The sequence below is a fragment of the Microtus oregoni genome, unplaced genomic scaffold (genome assembly GCF_018167655.1).
Source record: "Microtus oregoni isolate MIOR12 unplaced genomic scaffold, Mior012 000009F_ref0000495, whole genome shotgun sequence".
NCBI classification, from domain to species: Eukaryota; Metazoa; Chordata; class Mammalia; order Rodentia; family Cricetidae; genus Microtus; species Microtus oregoni.
This window is the reverse complement of record NW_024543068.1, coordinates 73,441-100,312: the sequence shown is the minus strand read 5'-3', so window position 1 is coordinate 100,312 and position 26,872 is coordinate 73,441. Positions and strand designations below refer to the sequence as shown.

At 47.8% G+C, this 26,872-nt stretch overlaps 1 protein-coding gene across 1 annotated transcript in view; it reads right to left on the bottom strand.

Moving 5' to 3' along the window:
• The window catches only part of LOC121452459 (forkhead box protein N3-like), a gene marked incomplete at its 5' end in the record, with an annotated part of 101,751 nt that overhangs the window by 18,894 nt on the left and 55,985 nt on the right, over positions 1-26,872 (bottom strand). The window contains one exon of the mRNA XM_041658634.1: positions 8,086-8,151. Coding sequence (XP_041514568.1) covers positions 8,086-8,151 — 66 coding nt within the window. The remainder of the gene's footprint in view (positions 1-8,085; positions 8,152-26,872) is intronic.

Sequence of the window (26,872 nt, the reverse complement as noted above, 5' to 3'; positions counted from 1 at the left end):
CGCGCGCGTGTGCCCCAAAACAGAACAAAACGAAATTTCCTGCACCCATTAGTAAAATCTCTCATCTTTGGTCTTCTCCTAAGAACATTTAATATCACAGAGATGAAGGGGGACTGCAGATGGCACAACAATCACATCACCTCATATCGCTCATGTTTGCTAAGGTCAAAGGTTGAGAATATCTGTGCATTTGTCCTTCATCCAAAACAAGCAAAAAACAGATAAACAAAATGCAGCTAAAAATCACAGTGAAATCCTTCCCTGAGGGGCTTGGCCCCTCTACATTCCATGCTCCCACAGAGGTGAGGCTGCCTGGAGGGGTGGGCTAGCCTCAAGTCCTTGCTTCTGCACTGTCACAGACTGGCTTCAGGGGTCCAGGCTCCCCTCCCCAGCGTCCTCAAGGATGTACCTACAGGGAGTCCTGTATATGTGACTTTATCCACCTCCTGAACAGTAGCTTCAGCTGGCACAAGGTAAGCCTCTAGCTCCTGCTGCATCTGCAGGCATCACCTACATGTCTACGGGGCCAGGTGAGCTCTGCAAACGGAGTGGGCAGGCTCCTTCTTTAGTTCTCGTGAGATACCATGGAGATCCCCGAATGTTTATTCTGCTCTCGAAAGAATACTCTAGACCTCTTCTGCTCCCTGAAACCCTGGCACAGTCCCATATTAAAAAGATGTGGATAAATAGTGCCCTTTCAAACAAGCAACAATGAAATACTAGAAAATTATACACTTGAAAATGAAAAGCAGTCTAGATGTCAAAATTAAAAACCCATGTTATTTGCAAACAATAAATACTTTTATGAAACAAATTACTAACGCATACGTGTTTCATAATTTTTAGGTTTCTAAGAAATTTTTTTTTCAGGACCAAGAATGTTGTTCAGTTGGCAGAATGCTTGCCTACCATACACAAAGTCCCAGGCTTGGTCCCCAGTATCCTAAAAACCAGCGATGGCGATGTCCACCTGTGATCCCAGCACACAGGAGGTGCAGGTAGGCAGGAGGATCAGAGCCGGTACAGTCATCCTCAGCTACATGATTGGGGGGAGGGGGATCTGAAAGTCCTTGATGTATGGTAAATATGAAATAATCTTTTAAAAGTATTTGTATGATTACATGTGCGCGCACGATGAGCATGGTAATGTCTGTATCACGACACGTGTGGAGGTCGGAGGGCAAGTCTGTGGGGTCTGTTCTCTCCTTCCACTTTTGTGTGGGGTCAAATTCAGGTAGCCAGGCTGGCACAGCAAACACCTTTACTGGCTGAGCTGAGCCGTCCTGCCTGCCTGAAGGCAGACTACTTTTACAGACTGTCCATTTCTTGGGCACTCTGTAATTCTTGCTAATGACCTTTGACACTTCTCTTCTAGTCTGAGGTCCTTGTGAGAAGGTCTTAACAAAAGGCAGGATGCAGGATAAGATTGCTGCTCTTGCCTAAGTCAGTGTTACAGCACATCACGTATATCCCGTGTTCAGAATGCCCTTGGTCACGTGAGGAGGCACAGCCAGACCAGAAACTCCACCCATTCCCAATTAGCAGCCTGACTTCAGAGGATGGACGAGGTTGTCTGAGGCAGGAAGATAACCAAGTACCTTACGAGCACGGGAACTATTCCAGTTCACAGCTAATTACTCTATGAGGAAGCAGGGTCTGAAAAATTTACCATGTGATTTGTATTTCCCCGATGTCAAGACTTTGAGTGTGAGATGGAGCTGACTCTCGATATTCCAATCACTGGAACGAAGTGTGGAATCCAGAAAACAGACTTACCCTGAATATTGTCAACCGAGGAGTCAAGACAATAGTGTCAGAAAGCAGCGTATTATAGCGCACACACCCCTCCCGGACAAAACAAACCTTGACCCTTACCTTATACTGCATGTGAAGATTAATCATAAACAAATCTACCTTTACAAGGGGAAGGCACAGGATGAGGAGAACTCAGATTTCAGCTCGCTGCAGCAGTCTAGAGTATATGGGCTTTTGCTAGCTATCAAGAGAGTGCAAAGAGGTTTTCAAGGACTTCTGAGGGCACACCCTAGGTCACGTAGCCACGGGGTGAGTGTGTCACTGAAGATCTCAGTGAGAACAGTAAACGGATCTGATACAACGGACCATGTCGGAAAAGAGTTAAATACGGAAAATCTGTACCATGATTCTAATCCTTGTCAGTAAAGATTACATATGTGCAACTAGTTAGCATCTCCCTGTGTATTAGGAAAACTATAGTTAAATGGGAGAGAGAGAATTGGAGGGTATGAAGACACGCGAGGGTAAGTACTAGTGGAGATGCTCCCTACCCACTGAGCAGGGCAGGGGCTGAGCGGCGCTTGGACCATGGCCTCAGATAACACTGGTTATCCCACTATAGTTCTGTGGCATAAAAATCTTACAGGGTTGTTCTGAGAATTAAATAAGGTAAGCTATGAAAACCGTCCAGCCTCGTGACTGGCGCTCTATGCTTATTAATATCATCTCTGTCATCAGTATCCTTTGGCCATTCCATATCGCCTCTGAAGAAAACTCTGATGATTATCTCTAAGGCATAAGAAGACTCAATGGGGGAAATTCAATTCTTTTCAGTCTACTCTGCCTTTGGTAGCTAACTCTAACCTCACATTCACCCACTCAAACATCTTCCCAATCCATGAACTGTATTCATTTCAAAGCAACCTGGCAGCGGTACCAGGTGTGTGCACCTGAGCCAGCGAGACTGCTGGGGAGCGTAGGCTGGCTTATCCTCTGAACCCAGAGCTCCTCCTCAAATGAGCTGCTGGGTAGTGCCTACAGCTCCTGCCAGTCCCCGGGTCCTCATCGGCAGCAGCAGCACACGCCATGCTGAGATGGTGAATGCAGATGAGCTTGCTCAAGGCTGCCAAAAGCCCAGCTGTGACACTTCACTGTGCCGCCATCTCTTCTCCTCTCTGTCCACAAAGTGTCAGGAAAGTGGTTTCTGGAAACTGTGTCGAGCCGATATACAACGGCTCTGTGCAAAAGGCATTGGGATCCATCATTCACTCCCTTTCCACGGGACACCAGGCAGGAATGTGAGTCCATTCTCCAGCCCCTGGTCGGAAATAAGCCCCTCTTCTCTTTCCCTTTCCTCCCTCTGTCTCCTGAAAAACATCCACACACAGCCTCACCTCATGCCCTGAGGTGTAGTTAGCAGCAGCTCAGTCAGGGACTTAAGAAAATTCACATTGGAAGTCAACTTCTAACTCCATGCTCACTCCCATGAGAAGAGTCCAAGCCTTCAGCACCATCTTTTCTTGGAGACCAGGTACATACCCTTTCTCCCAGCAGCCTGGGAGAAGAGACTGGCGGCTGGGCTGGATGCCATAGGCTTCAGCACCAGACTCCCCAGCACTTACTGCTCAACTATGTTCTCTTAGGCCATGGACTGTCTCTAAGCCTCCTGAAATTAGCTAGACTGTAACATGCACACCAAAACAGGGACAATCAACAGCATGATGCTAGGGCCTCGAGTGACAGTGTAACCTGAGGAGGTGTCTCTGCGTGCATGAGGTGAGTGTACGCAAGTGTGCAGAGTCTTGCGATGACCCGAGGTTGACACTGGGTGTTTTCCTCTGTCAGTAGTCGGAGCCATGTCTGCAGCACAAATTCTAATTGGTCCTAGTAATAAAAACCCAGACTGAGATATGAGGGGGTGAAAGCTGAAAGAACAGAGAAGCAGAGCTGCCAGCCACTGGTTCTCACCTCTAGGAAATCCTCTGACTGAATGCAAGGGCGAGAGCTCCTGACTCAATGGGCTGAGGTCCCGACTCCTCCCGCCTCCAGCCTCTCCTCTCTCCTCCCAGCCACATCCCTTCCTTTCTCCACCTCCCGAGTGCTGGGATTAAAGGTGTGAGCCACCACTTCCTGGCCTCTATGGCTAACTAGTGACTAGCTCATCACTCTGATCTTCAGGCAAGCTTTATTTGTTATAGCACAAACAAAATATCACCACATATGTCAGCTAGATTGTTAGGGCCATTGAGCTAGGATTTGTCCCTGCCTCCCCAGCACTGGAATTACAGGTATGTATCACCCCACCACCACCACCCCCACACACACTTCTGGGACTCGGGTCCTGTTTGTACAGGAAGCACTTTTCTGACGGAGCCACTTCCCAGGGTCTAATGCTCATTTTCGCTTTGAAAAGTTCGAGGCACAGAACAAACTATGCTGCACACTGCGCTCTCCCTCAGCCCGTCACCAGCTCCCCCTTGGTGCGCACCTCCCCGAGTCTAAAATTAACCTCAGAGGGGAGCTCGCGGCTCTGCCATTGGAGGGCAGCCCTGGCTAACACCATCAGAGGCCATAAGCCGAGCAGCAGGCCATTCCTGTCATCATCATGCCTACCCCCTTCCCCGCACCCCTTCCACCTGCTCGCTTGGAAGCAGACTGGGCAAGGGCTGCCATGGCAGGACACAGCCTGTTTCCTGTGGGCTTTCTTCGGTGGAGCCTGACACGGTCGACATATACCCCAGTTCCAGGCAGCATCCCCTTCCCTCTGGGTCCATTCTGCCGTTTTGTTTATGATCCGGAGTTCCATCTCTGGGAACAGTCCAGCCAAGGATTATATAAAGCCTCTGGAGAGGGGTAGTGGTGACCTGGTTTCTCCACGGGGGTTAAAGATCACTCACAAGGATTGTCAAGGGAGCTACTAGGCAGGCGATTCAGGAGACGACACTGAAATGAGTCCACGCTGCCGCTCTTCAGGGGGGAGACCGGAGAAGGTAGACAGATTGGAGTCTCAGAAGTCAGGACGATGAGCAGACAGCCACACTCTCTGCTGGCTGTTTTGGAAGTGGCATTCTGAGCACGCGACACAACGGCCCTGCTTGCAGAACGAACCCCACACACTTTGGGTGATGCCACGGGGACAAACTTAGAACCCCAGGCTTTTATCAGCCGTACTCCACGGCCTCATTCACACCAGAGTAGACAATTGAAACAAGAGGTGGTGGGTCCTCAGAGACACCAGCCCAACCATTTCAGGGTGCACAGGGCTCCTGGGTTCTCACTAGTGTCTCAGGAAGGGTCTTTTCTATACCTCACTTGGCTTCAGAGCCTGGGTGGCGGCCAGTGTGCCAGCCCTGGAGATGCCAAACAAGGAAGAGATCTAAGGGGCTGCCACCTGGTGCTGAGGTGCAGTGGCTACAAAGAGGGATGACAAAGTCGGGGGAGGGCCTTTCTAGTAACCAAGCCAGCCTGTAATTGCCCAGAGTGAACAGTGCCAGGAGATGAAGTGGGTAGCTTGCCACTCAGAGGGGCAGCCCAGGGGTGAAGCAGGAAGCTATAAATAGTAAGGCACGAGGAGCCTGGATAAACAGAGCCTGGCCACAGCAACCGGCCCCAGGGGAGGGGAGAGGCAGGGAACATATGGAGCTCTCAGAAGCCATGCTGGCCAACTCCTGAGCATGCTGGGACACACAACTGCATGCACCACTGTGCATGCTGCCCTCTCTCCACCGTGGAGGCTGGTTGTTGCCTTTCTGCATTGACTGAGGATCCATACCCAGACCTGGGGCAACACAAGCAGGGCAGACAACAGCAGCTTCAGCATCCTGTCTCTGCAAGGCTTCTCCCTTGAGGAGGCAAGGCACTGCCTCCAATCAATCTCCAGGCAAGAAACAAGGAAAGGAAAGATGCAGCTGGAGCGGGAAGAAGAAGCTGGCGGGAACAGCGGCAGACAGACGGACAGACTTCTCTCTGATCGTGTCTGTTAGGAGATGGGGGATTTTGCACAATCCCTAAGTACGACATTGCTCCGGTCTTCAGGGGCTCTGTAGCCTTCCCATCGATCGTGCTGCATTTGACCTCCAGACTAAGCCTGGAGGTCAGATGGGGAAGGAGACCGTGAAGCCAGCGTCTCAACCTCTCCTTGTTCTCTCTGCATTAGCTGCTCCTGCCTGTGTCTCCTTCCATGACCTTCACTGGCATCCTGGTTGGTGCCTGCCAGGGCCCTGGAGACCCTTCTTGGTTTGGGGCCCTCATGAAGGCTGTGGCTAGGTTTCTCACAGAAATGCTGAAAGCACTGAAAGAAATAAAGCTCTCTAAAATTATCCTACAGAGCCAGGAATGCAGCTCAGCCAAAGTCCACATTTCAATCTCATCTCTGGCTACATAACAAGCTTGGAGCCAGCTTGGGTCACATGGAACCCCACCTTAAAAAAAAAAAAAAGATAAAATAAAAAAGAATCTACACCTTTACCACATGAACACTTTTAAAACTCAACTCAGCACTCAGATATAAGTAGGGTTGGGGCTATCCCAGAGAGAGGATTACAGTCAGAGAGTTACAAGGATGGAGAGGGGAGCAGTTCATTTGGTCAAGAAAACATTAAAAACAATCCTGTTAGCAAATCAGGAGATCCTGACCTATGGTCAGGAGTCCAGGATGAGAGCCTTTCAGAAAAGACACAGAAGACTCTAAGTGCTTGATCCACATGCCCTGCCTTTCTTTTCCAGACTCTCCATTCTCCTTCTCAACCTAGGGACCAGTTCATCAGAAGGATATACACGTAAAGTAATAAACACAGCACACAGTGGCTAGGAGCTGAGGAAGGGGCTTGAATCTTAGCCGGCTCTGATCAGATCATGTTTCCACCACAATGGGCTGGTTATGTGACCTGATCCTAAGGACCTTTCCAGCCTGTGACTTAATTGCAGCCAGAGTCTGCAGCTTTTCCTGAAATGCCATCTAAAAATGGATTTTAAGTATAGATTTCTTTGAAACGTAAAGCATCACTCGAAAGCCATATTCCCGGCTAAGCAGGTTAACTGCTAGTTGCAGAACTATGCCTGTTGCGTACCTGCAGTGGATTGGGCTGGCCGGAGGTGTGGGCAGCCTCCCATTCCAAACGCCAGGAAACGGAGGTTAACCAAGGGGAATGAGAGTTCTGCAGTCAGGGCAGGTAAGGGCAGCCCCAGGCAGAGAGCCAGCTTGTCTGAGAATGCTTGGCAGTATCTCTTGGATTTTTTAAAATGCATACAAAGATGAAAGAGTGATGTCAAACTTCCTAAGGTTACCAGGAAGGCTATGACCAGGATCTGGAATTCCTATCAGTCCACCATAAACCTACTGTGGCTCTAAGGATGGGCGCTTTCTTGTGGGAAATGTCCATCTCCAAAGTGGGGGAACTCTCCTTGCTTAGAAGGCCATGGTCTCTTCAGAAGGCCAGAGAGTCCCAAACCCACTGGAATCCTAGTTGCAGGCACAAGACGGGCAGGTAGGCACCAGTCCCTAACGGTGTCACAGGATGATCTGCCATGCCAGTTACTTTCTGCACACGTGCGGCACGGCAGTGCCCGGACAGTAGGACAAACAGACCCTAGTGCACCACCTCTCCGCTCAGTGCGGCTCCGGCTGGTTGTGGGGTGTAGACAGATAGAGGCACTGGCCTCAAGTTGGGAGGAGAGCACGGACGTCTTCATTTCAGGTCAGCTATGAAGATGAGACAAGGAAAGACACCAGGAAGTGGACAAGAGTCCAGCCGAAGCAAAGCAAAGAGCTGTCAATCAATCTGACATTGCTCAGTGAGCCCTAATTAATTACATCGGCCTTGCCCTTCTCTCTGTGCCCACCTAGCACATAGGGCAAAGACGGTGCAATGTGATACTGCGCTTCCATTTTTAGGCTAAGCCACGTGGGCAGGCCAGACTTTCCATAACACACCCTAATTTATTATTGAAGCCCTCACGGAAAATACAACTGGGTGCTGCTTAGCCCTGCCATGGGTGAGCTGGTCCAGGGAACCTCACCTACAAAGCCATAGCAATGATTTCAGCAGGAGAAAGGTCTCCAGAAGAAGTGGTTAGGGGCTCTCTTTCTCATCTCCTCGTTCTGATGATGTGTGAGATCTCTCTCATCCTCAAAAGCACCTCTGCGATGGCTCTTGCGTATGCATGGCTGCATGTGGACATGCAGAATGCATGTCAACACACACTTGCTGTGAAAGTGATCTTACAAGTGCGGGGCTATGTTGGCATTAGTTCTTCCTACAATCTGGGATGTAAATGAGAAGGTTAAGTTCACAAACTATGGCGCTGTATGCTATAGAAATATCTACTCACAACCTGCTTGTATCTCAGGGGGAGAATTCAAAAGCATCATGGCACTGGCAGCATCAATGTCAGGATCTGGAAAAATCAACCAATAAATAACATTATTTACAACGGGGCTGGTGTGTGTGCGTTTTCTTTCCCCCTGCAAAGTTACAGATTATGAATGTGATAGAGAAAGAAAATAACATCCAGGAACCAGATGAGGGATCTCAGAGGTGACTTCTGTACCATTTGGACTTGAGAGAAAGAAAAGTTATTCTAGAATGAGATTTAAGGAACATGCTAGATTTTTTTTTTTTTTTTAAAATCTATAAGCATGTCTTCTTGCTTTGTTAATGTTGGGACCTGCACTGTGGGTGTCCGATAAGCTGCTGGTCTAGGTGGCCCTCAGCTTTTACCAGGGGTGGAGGAGCAGAAGAGCTGGTAACAATAGGAAGGTCAGCCTGGGATTCTTAAATACTTGGGGGGCGGGGGGGAGCATATCATAGCATCACCAGGAAGAGAAGGCATCAAATACACCTGCATCCAGTCAGAGATAAACAAGACATTTGGTCATTTTCATTCATCAGCAGAATGAAAATCGTATTTTAGGAGGCTACATGTGAACACAGCGCTGTTGGAGGTGATGAAGGCATTTAAAAGAAAAAAACACATAAAAATACAAAGAAAAGAATTTAAAAAGTTCTGATGTCAAAGGCGCAGTGCTTATGTTCTCATTTATTATTGCTTTTAATCTGCTCCTTCCCCAAATACTCATCACTTTATTGCTATAATTCTTAATAGGTTTCTGAATCCTTACCAATCCACCGGTTGACAGATGGCAGGTTATATAGAGACAGAGAAAAATATTATCCTCTTTAGAACTAAATTCATTTTCCTCTGAGAAACAGCAGCGCTGCTGCTATGGAAATGAAGGTCACCATGACAACGGTAAACAACCCCCAAGAATGGTCACTGAATAGGCTGAAAAGAACATCTGCCCCAGCCCAGCATCCCAGCTGCCCCGGGGCGAAATTCGCTAATAGTGCAGTGAGGCCTTGTGACAGAAGCTGCCGCCTGTCCCCTGTCTAAATAAATGAAGTGTGCAATTGAAGTCGACATCAAAATGCCTGCCCTTGCAGATTACTGCCTCTGCGTCTGCTAAGCCCAGTAACTAATGACTGGGGAGGGGGGGCTCGCACTTGTCAGTTTTTGTACAAATTACATACCAAAAAATTCAATTTACTACTAATGGCTCCATGGCACTTTATTTTGGGTATTATGCGAGAAAATTACTTTTTTACTGTTTAAAAAAAAGTACATTTTTCATACTTTATATGTGCAGTTTAATTCCAAGGGAGCAATGCAATGCATGATAAAGCCCCGTGAGCGATTAATAATATGGATATGCTGGTTTCAGAAGACAATGCCTCAAGAAAAAAAAAAGGTAAAGAAACTTCACTCTGCCCTTTGCTACTTGCCTGCAGGAGGCCTGTTACTTACACACCATAATGGAGTAAAACTTTATTTTAATAAGCACACTGTATGAGAAACGGGTAAATTAGCTTCTCTGGCAACTCCTGGGGTAACATTGCTCAAACAGTCAGTCCCTCCCCACTGACACATGTTCAGTGATTCACAGAAAAGCTTCAAGTTTCACTCTGCTCACGGCAGTGATGGCCCAGCAGTGATGGCCTTGGGCGCCCACGGGAGGCACGGGACAAGCATGGGCGTGGTGCCTCTTTGGAAAGAACTCTTTGCTTTCAGGGAGGAGCCCAAATACGTGCTTTTTCTTTTCCTCCTACAAACCTTCACTTTCATCTTTGTTTAGAGTCAAATGCAACAGGTGGCCGGGGTGGCCCTCTGGGCTACAAGGTCCCTATCTCCCCAGGTGAGGGTCCAGAGGTAAGGGGGGAGCTAAGATATGCAATGGGGAGGGGGGAGGAAGTCTGAGGGCCACACAGCCTTAGTGGAAGAAAGACACAAGATGGATAGAGAGTGAAAAGCTACAGCAGCATCAACACTCACATGAATCACTGAGAACCTAAACTTGAGGGTCTACCCAACATCTCCCCATGACGCCTCCTACCCCACCCAAACCAAGCTAACTAATCAAGTACAGGATGCTGACACTCTTCCCCCACTTTCCACTGAGCAGATGGACCAGGTCTGATCCTCCACGCATGGAGTTGCTGATGCTATCAAGAACTCAAGCGCTCCCCACCCCAGGAATTCTGGGGGAACAGGTAGGTTTCTCATGATCTAACAGACCATGCATGCCTGACACTCCCAAGTCCCAAATGGAGGCCAGGGCATGGGATCCTCACCCCCAACCCATCATCCAAACACAGTGACTACACAATGGTATGTGATCATGGACACAGGAATCCACCCTGTTGGCCCTTCTCCGGGCGGCTACAGTGAGTGCCTCCTCCTAAGCAGTGAACTGTATACAGAGATGGCTTGGATGCAATTAATCATGGTGGGTTTATACATTCGTATCCAAGTTACAGTGACCTCAATCAAGAAGAGCACAACGGAGAAATTAATTTCTGCCAGCCACCCCTGAGTTTCCGGGTGTTAGACTGCAGGTGCCCCCAAGAAACCACAGATTTGCTTCTGCTCTTTGTCTGTAATGTGGTATGACGTGGCATTGGTAGTTCCTGCCTTCCAGCTACTGTTGAGGTATTCCATTGAATGGCTACATGGTCATTTGCTTACCCAGTCATTCTCTTGCAGAGTGATGTGTGATTCGCCCCTAGCTTTGAGAACTATAAAAAAAGCTACTATGAATGCTTGCACCGAACTTCTAGGACATGTTTTGTCATAGAGGGCTGTGAAGCCACTCTCTAGAGATATTGTACAAGGAACAAGCTCTAGCTGGTCCATATTGCATCAGCACTCGAAATCGTTAGCCATTTGGTGAGTATGTAATGGTGTTTCAGTGTGGTTTTGAGTTTGTATTTTACTAATGACAAATTGTGTTGTGTTTTCCTATGTGTTAAATTGTTCTTTGTGCATCTTCTTTTGGGAAAACTTTCAGTCTTTTATCCATTTTTAAATTGGGTTGTGCAACTTCTTCAGCTACACGGCGCACATATTCTGAAGCTTTGATGAGATATGTATTCTTCCAAGTCCATGACTTACTCAGCTTCTCGATAGTAAATATACTTCAACCAAGTCTTTACTTTCTCTGAGATCTGTTCTTTCACAGCTCACAGTTGAGACATTTTGTTAAATGGCATCCTTTTCTGTTTTCATCCATTAGTTTATAGAGTATATAATTATCTGAGTTCAATAGCCACACTCACAAGTAAATAAAAACAGTAGCAACCAATTGCATCCATCTCTTTCCTCATGTGGTATGCACGCTATCAGAGACCCCAACATTGTACAAACCAGAGTTAGCGGGGCCTCTGTGCCCCTAATCTGAACACTAGGCAGCCTCAGAGGACCCTTTGCCAGACATGTGTCTATGGTAAAGAATCCTGAGCTCTGCCACAAGGCCCTGGCCCACTGTGACAGCCACAGCTCTGCGGGATCCCTCCAGAAAGTCTCGGCATTCGTTCCTATCTAATCACGAATGGAAGGAGCAATCGGGGAGTATAAAACATACGAACCAGGGGCTACAATCGAGTAAGTGTCTTCCCCACAGACCTATTCCAAGATCAACATATATGAAAATATCTGGAAACTGTTTGTGCAAAAAAACAAGTATTTCTGTATAGTCATAGGGATATGAATGAACATGTATTTATATTCAAACACATGACTCTATTTTTAAAATACGGGTTTAAAGCAGTGGTTCTCAACCTGTGGGTCATGACCCCCTTGGGGGTCAAATGGTCCTTGAGTAGGAGTTGCATATCACATAGCCTGCATACCAGATGTTTACATTACAAGTCATAGCAGGAGCAAAATTAGCAGTTATGAGTAGCAACAGATTAATTTTGTGGTTGGGATCACCACAGCATGAGGAACATGAGGAACTGTATTGAGGGGTCGCAGCATTAGGAAGGTTGAGAACCACTGGTTTAGAGTACTTCTCCTGATCTCGATCTCTCTCTCTCTCTCTCTCTCTCTCTCTGTCTCTCTCTGTCTCTGTCTCTGTCTGTCTCTCTCTCTCTCTCCATGTGTGTGGCTTTAGTCTGAAAATATTAAGTTGGCCCCAATAAATTATTTTAATATTTGCTACTGTGCTCATCTACTGACACGGTTTATAATATAAACTTTGTCACAGGCAGGTTCCACCACAAGTACTGGGTGTGTGCACACACAGACGCATGTGTGTATGAGCGGCAGTATCTGCAGTTCACTAAGGGTCTTAGAAGGAATCTCCTGCTGAAAGGGGGCAACTCCCATATCTGTAAAATAGCTGGCTATAGCTTAATTGCTTTTCACTTAAAAATGTATCTCGGCAACCTTTTGTTAACATTATTGAAAGTTTTTGCAATGACGGTTTTATGTGGAGAAAACCACCTCACTGTACAGGCCCTCTCTTCTCAGCAGATGATGTCTTTCCAAGAGGGGAGGAGGAGCATATGAGATGACTATGGAATCTGCCAGGAGCTTGAGCTCTGCCCCACAAATCCTGGGAGCCCCCCTCCCCTCAACGTGCTGCCTCTGTAAGGCCCTCATTCAATATACCTCCTTTTGTCATTCCACCCGCCCTTCCTCTATCACTGATCCCCTTGGGTGACAGGGCCTTCATGGGTTTCCCCTCTGGTTTGCATTCAATAAAGTCAGTCACCGGAAGCCAAGATACTTTTTGATGGAAGCATCCATTTAGGGTAAGCTGGAAACAGTTTAGAGGCCAGGGGAGATATTTTGGGGTTTGGGGATTCTTCTGCTTCAGAGGAACACCTGATTCCACAGGAGGACAGCTAAGGAAAGAAGTGGGTGGACTATGTAGAATGTTCCCTCGGGTTCCTCCCATGATCCAGTGCAGTTTATCAGTCTAAGAAAAGATGATGGTATTTTGTTCAGGACTCATGAGGACCTCCCTGGTAGGAAAAGCATTTCTGTCGTATTTGGAAAGCCACAGTGAAGCAGAGGGGTTCAGAAGAATAAAACAGTATGACATTTTATTCTGAGATGAGGGATTCTCCCCAACAGCTCTGCAACCCAGTACAAGAAAGTAAACAATTTTACTACAGGTTAGTTCAGTCCGGCACCCAGCATGCTGCCACTGGTGCCTGGCGGAGTTCTGACCTTCATCCGTGCCGAGCCAATCCCAAATCCTGTACTGGAAGGATCCCCCCTTGATTACGCTTTGGTAATGGTATCACTTCTCTGAACTGGTTATCTTTGATGTGGTATCTTTATCACGCCGCCTCTTCTCTGGAGTAAAGGGTGGCACAGCTTGTTTTCAAACCCTCTTTTCTTGAATGTACGCAAGTCGAATCATGCTAGTGAGAAAAACAGGCTTCCAAGCGTCTGCCATCGGTGATTCAGCTGCTTGGATCAGGATAACACTGAATCTTGCTTTCCAGGCACGTGGAGAAGGTTCCCTTCGGGAGTAGTGAGGTTTCCCCCGTGGGCAGAACGGGGAAAAGGCACTAGATAGATGCGGCGGGAGGACTGCCAGGTTCAAGTCCTGTGTCTGCTGCTAGTTAACACGGAACTTTGATGCTGCTGGGCCTGACCTCGCTCAGTTTAAAATGGCGTGGGACACGAGGAGTCAGAGTCGGTACCAATTTCCACCTTGTTCTAGCTTCTTGTAATGTCACTTGACGTCTTCTGCCCTTTCTGATTTGTGGCTGACAACACTATGGACTCCCAGGGACACCTTCCAGTTGGGACATCTGTTGCAAAGCCTCTGGCGTCTGAGGACAGTCACACCAAGGCTGGGAGAACAACTATTCCCTGCAAAGCTGTGGTCTATGGGGATGGGTGTTTTGTGGTTCTTGGTAAGACTTCTGTTGGGTGACAGACAGAAGTGCCTGGAAAGACCATGTGTTTAAAGCAACCTCAGAATATAAAGGTCAACAGAAAGCACTGGCTCAGTCCAGACTTTAAAAAAAAGAAAAGACAAAGCTCAGAGCTGACAGACCTGCCAAAATGACAACAGCAAAACATTTTTTCAGATAGCAACCTGGAGATTTATTTATGCTTGAACTCATTTGATCTTCCATACAGCGAATATGTTCTCCTTCTCTGCTCGTCCTTACACCTCAGGTGTTTTACTTGAGGTAGTCTCTAAGTAATTCCTCAAAAGACACAGGAAAAAATGGCACATACTGAATATGAGTGCAGGCATGGACAATCAGATGCATGCATGGACGTCCTCTGACAGCCCTTCCTACGCAGTGAGTGGACTGTGGAGGGCTCTTCCTTACCTGACTCACTCACTGTTGTAGCCTCAGCACCTACGATACTCGGGACCTAACAGAGTGGAGACAGGCACTCACGGGATAAATGAATGGGTGACCTTATCTTACCCTCTGCTCAGGTGACTAGACCTATCTGGAACGCAGCCCTCAGCTGGGAATGGTACCTGGGTGCTAGGCTCTGGATGGATAGCAAAGTCACAGCCCCCAGTGATAGAAACCCAGGTTTGTAAAAACCAGGGGGCACGGAATTACATACGCCCAGGAAAGATAAGGCTCCTTGCAGCAGGAATGCAAAGCAAGAGGATGTGAATGTAACCCCAGAAAGCGCAGAAAAAGAAAAGTGAATGGGGGGGGGGGGTGGAGAAGAAATAAAAGGAGGACATGACCCTTCTAGGTATGGGTTGAGGAGAAGCTTTATTGTAGGTATAAGGGAGGTAAGAGGCAAAGGCATCTGGGCAAGTCCGGAGTGGACCTGGCTGACAGGCAGAGCCAGGCCATCCATGAGGAGAGGGAAAAGGGGCAAGGGGACAGGAGGAGAGAGGAACCTGGAGTGACTGACAAGAGGCCGAAAGGGAAAAGGACAAAATGACTGGGTTATTAAGGGAAGAGCAACTGGGGGAAAGAGCAGTTCAGGCCCTGGGCTAGAGAGTTCAAGTTGGGGGATAAGGTATGCCAGCCAAGAGGGCCCTTTAATAAGTAGGGACTGAGGGATGCTGGGAGATTGTGGAGGCCAGTGTCAGCTTTGATCAGTTAATTGAAGGAAAAAGGACCTGATCAACAAGAAACACTAGAACATGAGAAAAACAAGCAATAAAAAATGCACAAGGATGCACAGCATTTCCCGGGGGCTGAGTAGACCTGCTCAGTTTCTCTTACTGCGAAGCCAGTGTTTCTCAACTGGGGGCGATTCTGCTCCCCCTCCCTGCCCAAGGACATATGGCAATGTCTGGAAACATTTTTGAATGGCATGGCTGGATGGGATGGTGTTTAACATTCCATGGTGTGCAGGATAAAACAGTATCTGGTCCATACATGATAGGGGGAAGCGGGACTGGCTGAGTTAACATGTACACATGCTACAGCTGAGAAAAGAAACTTCTGAACCATTGTCTTAAATAGAGCACACCAGGCACACATAAAAATTCACCTTGTTGCTATGCCTGCCTTCCCTTTGCCTAAGCAAAATCTCTGCAAGAGATATAGGATATCTCCATTTGTGGCTTTGAAATCACTGAAGCTTTGGCTTCTGTTACAATCAATCAAGATATCCAAAGCAGCTGCAAGTGTCTGGCCAGCAACAGAAGGTGGTTGGGAGCACTGTCGGCTCCGGTGACGTCACTTGCCACCAGCACTTCCACTTCCCCTCTGTTATGAAGACAGAAGCCTTAAGTGGGCTGCACCGGGGAAGAAACGGGAATGAGAGGGAGGATCTACGGGCACAGCAACTGAGATGGGGTAGGGAGAGCAGGACTACCGGCTTTGGGAGAACACAAAACTTCCCACAAAAGCTGATGCCAGGGTGTAACTTCAACATTGTCTTCATGACAGGGGATGGACACAGAGGCAGCAGGAGGGCATCATCAGAGAGGACTCAGTCAGTTAGGCTGGTGGCCCAGGCCTCTAGCCCTGGAGTTGGGTACTTTAGACAGCTCAGGCATCCCTGACAAGCTAGTATCTCGCCACTTGGGAACAAAAGCAGGGGGATTGTCCAGGCGTTTCAGGCCAGCATGATCTACATAGAAAGTTCCAGGCCAGCCATGGGGACACCTTGATTAAAAGAAGTATTCTGCAGGGAAGTGGTGGTGGTGGTGGTGGGGTTATTGTTTAGAGAGGGGACAAAAGTGCTGGCTGAGCAAGCCCCATGACCTGAGTTCAAATCCTGTAGCCCCTTAAAAAGCTGAATGTGGTGGCCCTATGCCTGCAATCCCAGCATTCATGGCAAGACGGGAAGCAGAGACAGAAGAATGATCTAGAAGCTCCAGGGGCAAACGAGCCCGGCATAAACAGGAGCAGAGACAAGGCAGACCCTTCCTCAGCAAGCTGGGGAAAGAGGCCACCTCCTGAAAGTTGTCCTCTGACCTTAATACATGCGCTGTGATAAAAGCACACTCACATAAGCAAAAAAATACAAGTGCATGTACACAAACTTACATAAAATCAAGAAAAAATGAAAAGGCCCCCAAGAAATGGAGGTTGTCTTTGGGCTTCAGAGAGACCCAGAGGCACTGAGAACACCTCCATCCTCGCCACACTCTTGCTATCTCAGACGTGGCTCATCTGAGACCCAGAGAGATCACAGGTCCCTGAATCTGATTCTCCACACAGGATATATATCCAAAGGGATCTTCCTAAACTCTTGTTGCTCTGAAGACATGACACAAGTTCAAAACCAACAATAAACAACAAAAAAACTGAGAGCCAGCTGCTAGGGCCAGGGAAGAGGAGGTGTGAGCCACACTGCAATTTAGCTGTTAGGAGGCTCTCATTTCCACATCTGAGTCTTTCTCAGATTCCAACCTGGCCAGGAAAATCTAGAGAAAGAAGTACCTGGGTTCAAGTGGTAGCATCAGCAGGAACTCTGAAAACTAGATAAACATTGATCTAAAAAACACCCAAGTCCAAAGCAGCTTTCTCACCTATGCCTCCAAACCCACTTATTACCCTAACTCCACTTCCCTGCTGAGCTCAGAGTGCGTCCCAGCCTGGAAATCAGACGCCAGCCAGGGCTGGGGTCTCTCTAGGTCCACCCGGCCCATCTCTAAGGTGGCACAGACGGGTCTGGGCTGGAGGATCTCAGGGTCAGACACTGTCACTGCTGCTGTTTCTCTGGTAGAGAACAAAAAGCAGCATGGCAGCCATTTCCAGGCAGAAGCTTCCACACATCCGTGTGCTCTTGGCAGCATGAAGACCTTACCGTTGACGTCCTCTGTCTCGGCGGAGTGCTGCAGGCCACACTGTTTTGTTGAACCTGCTTCCAAAAGCAAGCGAGCCCCATGCCTGCAGTTTTAGCCCATGGGATCACTCCACACCATTCGTCTGGTGTTTGAAACTTCACGAATGTTTGCCCCCGAAATGCCTTTGACTGACTGACAGATGTCTTTCTATCAGCTGCCTGAGAGCCAAACAAGCTCCAATTGATTGTAAAAAAACAATCCAATCTTCTAGACTTGAAGACGAGGACAAGGGTGGCAAGAGACTTGGCACAGGTCAGGGTTTTGTTCTGTGGGTCATGGGAAGAGGAGTTGAGTCCATGAGCTGCCCTCGGGGCTTGGAGTCTCTGCTTTGAAAACCTCTTGCTTGCTGGTAGTTTTATTTGTTGTTTATTTTGTTTTCAACTAGCTTGAGTCTCTGGTGCATGCTGGCTTCCTGTGGGACCAGGGACAGAAATGGGGACTCCTACAAGAGCTCTGAAGCCCCCACAGACTGCCCGCCTTAGTATCTGGGAGGAAAGACAAGCCAAACCCATAAGCTGGAGACAACTAGGTGCTTGAGATGAGAACAGAAACCTGGTGGGAAACCTGAGCGCCCAGACAGCTGGGCAGCTAACTGGCAGGTAGGGCACCTGTCCTCGGCCTGCTTGCTCCCTCCATGCTGCCAGCTTGCCTGCCCAGTTCCCGGTTCCCCCAACCAACTACTCCCCATTTACTGGAAGACCAGCTATTGCTCTGCCCTCCACCCCAGAATCCACTTCCTCTTTTTGTAAAGTGCTCAGAGTTCCTGGCCTCCACTGGGAGTAGTGGGGTTCATGGCTGCTGAAACAGTAATTCCACAAGCAGGGCATCTTCAGCGGCGCAGGCTTCAAATGGGCGAATGTGCGAAGCCACTTCTCCAGGAGGAGCGAAGCCTTAGCTTGACACTGGCTAGCGCAGGAGCCAGTGGAAATAAGGCTCAAAACCTGCTACTCACATGCTCCTGGAGGTGTCAGGACCCCAGAATTTACTATGAAAACTTGGTTGTTCAAATCCTGTCTGGGGTATCTTATTAGAAAGATCAGAAAGAAAGATAGATATAAACAGATGGGTATACAAGTGAATATCTCCTCTCGTTCTCACACACAACAACAGCAAACCCTCCCAAAACCAAAATAAAATACCAGACTACCTATCCAGAAGTAAATTATACTCTTTTTCAACAAAAACAAGGCCCCTTACATGAAAGTCCAGGCCACTCCACATGGTAAGGAGGCTACCAGGGAAGGCAGGCTGAGTTACAACTCGCTCAAATTTTATTTTCCTCTGGAACAGAAGTCTAATGTAAACCTCTCCTGTAGGAAGTGCTAACCAAGGGTCAAAGCTGGTGATCAAACAGCAGCCTGAGCCAAGCAGGCCCAAGGTCAGGCCTGTCTGGTTAGTGCTGGGAGGGAAGATGATGGGGGAGGGGACGAATCTTAGCGCCCTTCTGACCCCTGTAGGCAATTAACTATATTTCCAAGAAGGAGGTACCCTTATGTTTAACTCTGTAGGCATAACTGGACATAATTAGACGTCATAATTATGGCTCTCTTTCTAAAATGTGACCATAGTATCCACGTTGACCTCTGGTGGCAGCCTGGCCTCCAGGCTGGGAAGTACAAACATTGAGGATCCAGCCTCTAGCCAATGGCCTTACCACCGTGGACAGCCAAGGCCCCCCAGAAACTTCTAAGGTCAGGCATCTACACTTAACTCTCTGGGGAGCAAACGTGGGATCTGTTTGGGGTTTCCTAATTATCCCTTTGCACTGAGAAATATTTTACTTTAAACAGACCCAGACTAAGCCAGGGCCTTGTCGCCTCTCAGGGCACGTGGGAAGGGCCAAACGGCCATTCAAATTAATATGCCAGTAATTACTGTGCGTCTACCGGCTAATTACCCATGAAATGACCAAGTTGAAAAGATCAATTTCTGATCAGCTTTTCGCTTGCGTGTTTTGTGAAAGTTGCCATGGAGGCTCTAGGTCACTTAAAAATGCCGATGTATTATTATTAGTTGATTATACCCTATCAGCCCCCAACCAGCCAGAGATCTAAGCTTAGCTTAATCATGCTACTGAATAAAACACTCCACAGAAAGCCAAACAGGGTTTTCAGATGGGCAGAGAGCTCTCAGCTCTGGGCAGAGAAACACAGGATTTGTGAGGTGAAGGGATACCCTGAAACCATGTTATGGATGAAAAGGAAGAGAGGGGCCCAGGTAAAGTGAGAGAGCAACCCACAGGACCCACCCTGAATGGTGAAGACTGACTCTCCATCCCAGCCATGCCCAGGAAAAGAAGACCAGAGCGCTCTCTTTTTAACACAAGGGTCCCAACAACACGATACCTCCCAGGGATATCTGGAAAATGCTTTGGACTTCTCCTACTACCCCACAAGTCCAAATAAGATGGCAGGAACTCCAAAAGACCATTTCAGAGTGTCTCTTTTAGCTCACAAATCCGACACATTTTACTGTCAAGGTGTGACTTAGTAATGAATGTTAATTTCTCTCCTGTTTTCAGGATCCCACCTGAGTCCCCCACCTCTTTCCTTTTCAGGGACATCTGGACCTTTACTTTTTACTGTGGTTCCTTACACAATCCAGATAGAGTCAACTTCTTTAGAACAGTACTTTATATCTTCAGCTAATTGCTCGGAAAAATAAAAAAAAAAAGAGGTATCACAGGATTCACTAGCCTCTGCCCAGCTTAAAAGAGAAACGGGAAGCTCCCAAGTTCAGTAACAACAGTAGCAGAGGGCTTTCCAGACAAGTCCCGTCAACACCCAAACCCAGTCCAGAGGCGATTTCCACTTGGAGGCATGAACTTTGAACAAATGGTCTCAAGAAATACAGTTTTTACCCATAGACTTCTCTCTGAATAGGACTGCCCGGGAGTGAATGATGGTTTTCTGTATTTGTGAACGCTTTATTCAGTGACGAGAAATAAAACCACTACTCAGAGGTGTCCCAAACTAGAGTTTAAATAGAGGAATAATTGCCTCCTTGCATCTCTAGGCATGTCACCAGTGAGATATACCACCCCAGCACGGTTTTCTTTTGGTTCAGCAGGAGAAAGCAAAGGGACTGGGTGTACACCACAACTAAGGCTTTTAATGGAGACCAGCTCATTTGCATCTCAAAGCCTGCTCCCTACAGGGCTACCAATGCCAACTGCACAGATCAAATGCCAGGGGCACAGCCATCGAGGTGCGAAGGGAGGAACTTTTAGAGGGGCAAATTCTCAAACGTACATTAATTATTGGACATTTCTCGTGTTATTTAATGGCCAAGAAGTTTAGTGCCACACATGACAAGGATTCTCTGACTACGGGCTCCTGTGCAATGGTCCCTGGGCGTGGGCTCCACTGATTATCCCACAGATAGCCACTCTCACAAGCTCACATCCTTGTCACGGGCCCCCAACCCCCAGGCTTTGCTTACTGCTCAGTAAAGGAGCATCCACCACATGGATCCCAAGTGTTATAGTGACAGACAGTCACAGATCAAACACCTTCCTTTTCCATTTCAATTAAGAGCTCGGAACTCAACTGCAGACTCCATTAGCTTCCTGAGTGGTATCCGGTGAAAGAAAGTGGTAAAAAAAAAAAAACAAAACAACAACAAAAAAAAAACCCACGGAACCCTGGACCCAGGAGATGACTCAGTGGGTAAAGAAAGCACTTGCCACACAAGCCCAGTAACCTGTGTTTGGATCCCTGGAATGTGCATAAAAAGCCAGATGCTGCAGGGCACGCCTGTAATCTGTGCATTCTCAAGGAGATCTGTGGAGATGGGATAACTGTCCTGGGCTGGCTTGCCTGAATTATGCAGCAGTGGCATAAACAAGAGAGACCTTGTCTCAACAGCTGTCCTCTGACCCCTGCACCGCGGCATGTGCATATGAGTCCACAATAACTAAGGAAATAGCAGCAACAGCAGTATTATCGGGCTGCCCCATTGGCTGTCAAAATGGATCAGGTTTTAAGAGTAAAATATGCCAGGCATGGTGGCACCTCCCTGCAGTTGGAGGCAGAGACAGACAGATCTCTGTCTATCTTGGCCTACCCTAGAGAGTTCCAGGACAGCCAGGGGTACACAGAGAAACCCACGACTCAAAAAAAATAAATAAACAAAAATCAACACAACAAAAACAACCAAAGAGTAGCAGCACTCTCCTGAAATCCCAGCACCCTGGTAGTTTAGGGGCTCCAGGCCATCCTTGGCTACATAGAAAGTTATGTGCCAGCCTGGGCTTACATGAAAACCTGTTATAGACAGACAACAGAACTTGGGAAGCTGGAGAATTGCTACACAGCAAGATTTAGGGGGAAAAAAGAGAAAGAAAAGAAAAGAACGAGAAAAAGAGGGAGGATTATGGGAAACATTCCAGTCATATACAAAGGCTGCCATCTGCGGAGTGAAGTGTTCTGCTCACCCTGTTTTTCGTTTTATTCTCCAAATAACCTGTCCATTTGGTACTGCAGAAACACAATCTCTAAGCACTTTGCAAAAAAAAAAAAAGAACAACAACAAAAAGATAGTTAATGACTCCAATATGGATTTAATTATTGACTCCATTTCATAAATAAATAAATAACAAATAGATGAATAAATAGATAGATTTGGGGTGGAGAAGAAGGCTGAGAGAGCCTGATGAATTGAGTTTGATCTCCGGGACACACATATTGGAAGAGAAGTAACTCCAAATGTCCTTTGACCTCCACTTGTGCCCCCATATAGACATATAAGTAAATTCTTTAAAAAAAATGTTAATTTATGCTGGACATGGTTGATGGTGGCGCACACCTTTAATCCCAGCACTAAGGAGGCAGACACAGGCAGATCTCTGTGAGTGCCAGGCCAGCCTGGTCTATAAATCCCAGGACAGCCAGGGCTGTTACACAAAGAAACCCTGTCTCAAACAAACAAACCAAACAAACAAACAAAAAAAAACCCAGAAAGTTAATTTATTTGATTGATTTATAAAGTATAGGTGCTTTTCATCATATACTGTCCCATTAAGCTGGCTAACACCGCTGTGCATAAACCGTTCTACTAGAGCTCAAACTGGAAGCCATTTTGGAGACCAAGCTTTGCGGTGAGCTCACTGTTGCCACCATCTTCACGTTTGTTCTACCCAGGTCATCTTTGCCTCCTTTGCTAAGAAGGCAGAAAAGCCCTCACCCAGCCCTTCATCATAGGCAGCTGTGAGGACTGTGCTCCCTCTACCTGCTTCTCATGAGCATGGATGGAGACCCAAACTAAGGCAGTGTCTGTGTGAGGGAGGAGAGAACCTGGAGAGAGGTGCGAGATACAGGAGGAGGGACTGGGCCAGGTGTTCAGTCCACAGACAGGTTTAGTGGACCTGCATGTAAACAGGAGGCACCTGTATGTGCTTCTGGGGCGGGTCTGAAAGTCACAGACGCACAGAAAGGAGCTGGGTTTAGATTCACGCAGCGGAGGATTGGTCTCCCTCCTGAGCATGTCAGGGGCAATAGGGCAGCATATTCTCTCGGTGATAGGAAACATGATCCTAAGGCCTCCGGTGCTTGTGAAATTTTCACATGAGTAAAACATGCAGTTACACGCAGTGAGGTTTTTGACTAAATGTATCTACCCAGAATTCATGTGGGGCCACAACCCTAACACGTTTGTTATTTGGACACAGGAGAGATGGTTCTGGACTGGGGAGATGACTCAGCCCAGCAAAGGGCCTGCCAAATAACAAGGTTCTGAGGTCAGATCTCTAGAACCCAAGCAAAAAGCTGGGTGTGGTGGCGTGTGCCTAAAACCCCACCTCTAGAGGGTCAGGGACAGGCGGAGCCCTAAGGCCAGTCCAGCCATAACAGTGAGCTCCAGGTTCAGTGAGAAACTCTCTCTCAAAGAATAAAGGCAGAGAGCAGCCAGGGAAAGATACATCAGCTGGCCTCTGGACACCACACACACGTGCACACCCGTGCACCTGCAAGCACACATTCACAACCCACACTAACAAGTATGTGCAACATAAACACAGACGGCGCTAACATGCATGTTGTCACCATGTAAAACAGAGATGGTGCTATCATGCATGTTGTCACCATGAAAACACAGATGGTGCTATCATGTATGTTGTTAACATGTGCTGTGCTTCCAGGGATCCCTGAAGATTTTTTTAACCAAGCCCCTTACGAACAAACACGCAAACAAAACGTGCAAAGCGTCTCTCAAGAAGTGAGAAAACTGCTAAAGATGAAATAGATGCGTGCACACTCTCTCCACACTTGGGTAATGTATCTTTCTGATTATCAACCAACAAGCCCCGGCAGGTTACCCAGCACAAATGGCTTCTATTTCCTTGTCTGCTAAATGAGGGAGTTTCTTTATCTGCATTAATGGGGCCGGAGTGGATCTTTAAAGTAGACATGTTATCATCCAGGGTCGCATCCTCCAACGTATCTTAGGAAGGACAAGGTCTGGTACATAAGACTGCTCGCCTCTACCCAATACAGGATCCCCTTTTGGCCTGAATGGGAAGGCTGTCCTTTCTGGGCCTTCTGGTTTGGCTAATCTCTTTATGTCTCTTTGCTCTGCTGCCCAGACAACTCCACAGCAAACAAAGGCCTGGGTTTCCACCAGCCAGCTCCAAATTGGGAACCTGCCTATTTTGTTAGCTTTGGGGCAAAGGGAGGCAGCAAACAGCAGCTTTTGTGAGCCAAGCTGGGGAGACTCTTTACTCAATTAGGACCATGAAAAGGTGAAGACTGTTAAAGGGCTCTCTCCAGGGCCCTTCACCCTGACCCACCCACCCAGATCTCCCTGCACTGGACTGGACTGGGAAGGTAGGTAGATTTAATGGGAGCCAACCATATTTTCTGCACCTTTTCCAATTCATTTCCCCTTCTCAGCCCAGTAGGAACTAAACTAGGTGAATGAACACCTTCTAGCTACATGGCACATTTTCTCAAAAGAGATACAAGCTGAACCAGCTCCTTGGGAACCATATGGTTCCATGTTCTGTCGTGTAGCACAGGGCTTGGTTCTGAATGTGCTCCTGGGTAAAGAAGCCCAGTCCCTTGGGGGGAAAATGGAGAATTAGAGAAATAGCCCAGACTCATAAAGATAAATATTACATGTTTTCTATGACATGCAGAACCAGGTTTTACATATGTGTATCCACATACTGCTACATGAAAACATAAGAGGGGCTATTTAGGGAAAGGAGATCATCAGGATAGGAAAGTGGGGGGCAAGAGAGGATAAAGGGGGTGAACGTGGCTACTGTTCATGTTAAACTTGAACGACAACATCTTCACGGGGTTGAGGATATAGCTCAGTTGGTAGAGCTTGCTTGCCTAGCGTGTTTGGAGTCCTGGTCTTCATCCCTACAGCAAAAGCCAGAGGCAGTGGACCAAGAGTCCCAGGTCATCCCTGGCTATTTAGTGGGTTCTAAATCGGCCTAGGCTATGGGAGACTGTTTTTAAAAACCAAAACAATGAAAAATGAATGAAGGAGCCTTTCTGAAACCATTTTGTCTGGTAAACATAGAGAGTTAACAGAAGTTGCTGGCAGGCGGTTGACTGAAAAGGAGAGGGCCTGCGAGGCAAGGGTGGTGGAGGCTTGTGGAAGCTTATTTTGCAAGGCGTCTAAATCAGATAAGAACAGGATTGGTTGCCTCGTTATGCAATTAAACCGTAGTCAGCAATGGGCAGGGTCTTCTATCTTTCAAAATCCAAACTAGTTATTCAAGCTTGCATTACGCACAGTTCAGGGACTCTATTGGGTGAAGGCATCCAATTTTTCTCATCTGGGTTAGAGTTTAAAAAAAAAAAGTGCCGCCGCGCAAATCTGAGAGCTGGGCTCCATAAAGCAGTCACAGCCCTCCTCCTCCATTTTTCAAAAATGAGCCTTTTGCTCCATTTCTTCAGCATTAGAACTGGGTGGGGTGGGGTGGGGGGGCGGCAATGTACTGTCCCAGTGTTTAGTGTGCGATGTGGCTTCTTACAAGACACACACCCTTTCTTGTTTGATTGCTGACTTTCAGAAACAGAGCCATTTGCACTGCTCTGTCAAAGGCGTCCACCACTTAAAATGTCATTTCTAAATTGATTTTATACCCTCGAGGCAGAACGTATCTGACCGGGACTGAGTGTAGGAGACCCAAGCTAGGTTTAGACTTCAGCGCAGGGGGAGGAGGAGAATGCGCAGTGATTCTGGTCTTTAGAAGAAGTCACAGACACTTTTGGGAAGCCTGGTTTGTTTTCTGCGGGACACTCATAAACCTCTTTCAGCCCCAGGAGGAAAGTGGTCACTTGGTGTAATTTCTGCTTTATAACAGCCAGGAGAATAAACTGGACCAAGACGTGTGTGTGTGTGCGTGTGTGTGTGTGTGTGTGTGTGTGTGTGACACCCTGGGCCTGCGACTGGCGATGTCAGTGTGTGTACGCACGTGCGCATCCGCGTGTGCATGTGTGCGTGCATCTTTGGCCTGCGACCAGCGGTGGCACAGGCCAGACAGCTGAAGAATGTGATGACTTTGCTGTCTCCCTGTGGTAACTGCTGGGCATGTGTGGGCTCCTTCACCTTACACAGACAGGCCAGCAACTTCTCAGCAAAGAAAATAACTCTTGTAGTTGCTTGGCAACACTCAGCCATCCACGGAGAGTGGCTCCGGAGGCCCGCATATCCCACCAGAGGATGGGCAGTTAGTGGAGCAGCTTGGATGCCCATTGGGAACGGGCAGCCAGGCTGCTCAAACCCCTGAGCTGGGGCTGGTTACACTGTTTCCACACAACGGTTGCCCAAGGCTTTTACTGAACTACTGTGGTTAAAAGCACGGGGAGAGCTAGAAGTAGGCACTAAGGGGTGGGGAGGGGCCAATGGGAAAATAGCTATAAAAGGTTATCTGCTCTCATCATCTTCCCAGCCTCACTGATAAAATCCAAAGACAAACCCCAAACCTCAACTAAGGGCACAAACATCAGCCCCGCTGGGTGAGGGCTGAGAAACAAACAATACAATCCGATGCTAAATGTGTTCCAGTACCACACAGCCCAACCTGGAGCCGGGACTTGGTACCAGAACTTCTGCAACGACCTTCCAACAGGGTTCCCTGTATGGAGCTTTTTCCCCCTGCACCCTCTCTTCTCAGCTTTGGCCTTCAGAGCCTCGTGGCTGGCTCCACACTCACCTGGGCAGTCTTGGCTGTCCTCATGGGGGCTTTCTGTTCTGTCTCCACTGATTTGCACCATCTTCACCTTCCCCCCTTCTCCCGAGGGAAGGTAGGTATATTGTATAATGCAAATCTGTCTCTAACAATCCCAAACTCCAGGGTGTTTCCCATTATGGAGCCCAGCCATTTGTTTTCAACCTTTACCGCCCCACAACCAAGCCAAAGGCCCTGGGATTGGGGTGCAACAGTTATAGTAAGAAACGTCAGGGGTCGTAGTTCAGGGTGTCTGTGTTCTCCTGCTCCCCACCCAGATTTGCTAGTCAGCACAGTAGCAACATATGGGACAGTCAGCGCTCTGATGCTGAGCTCATCCTAAGCCA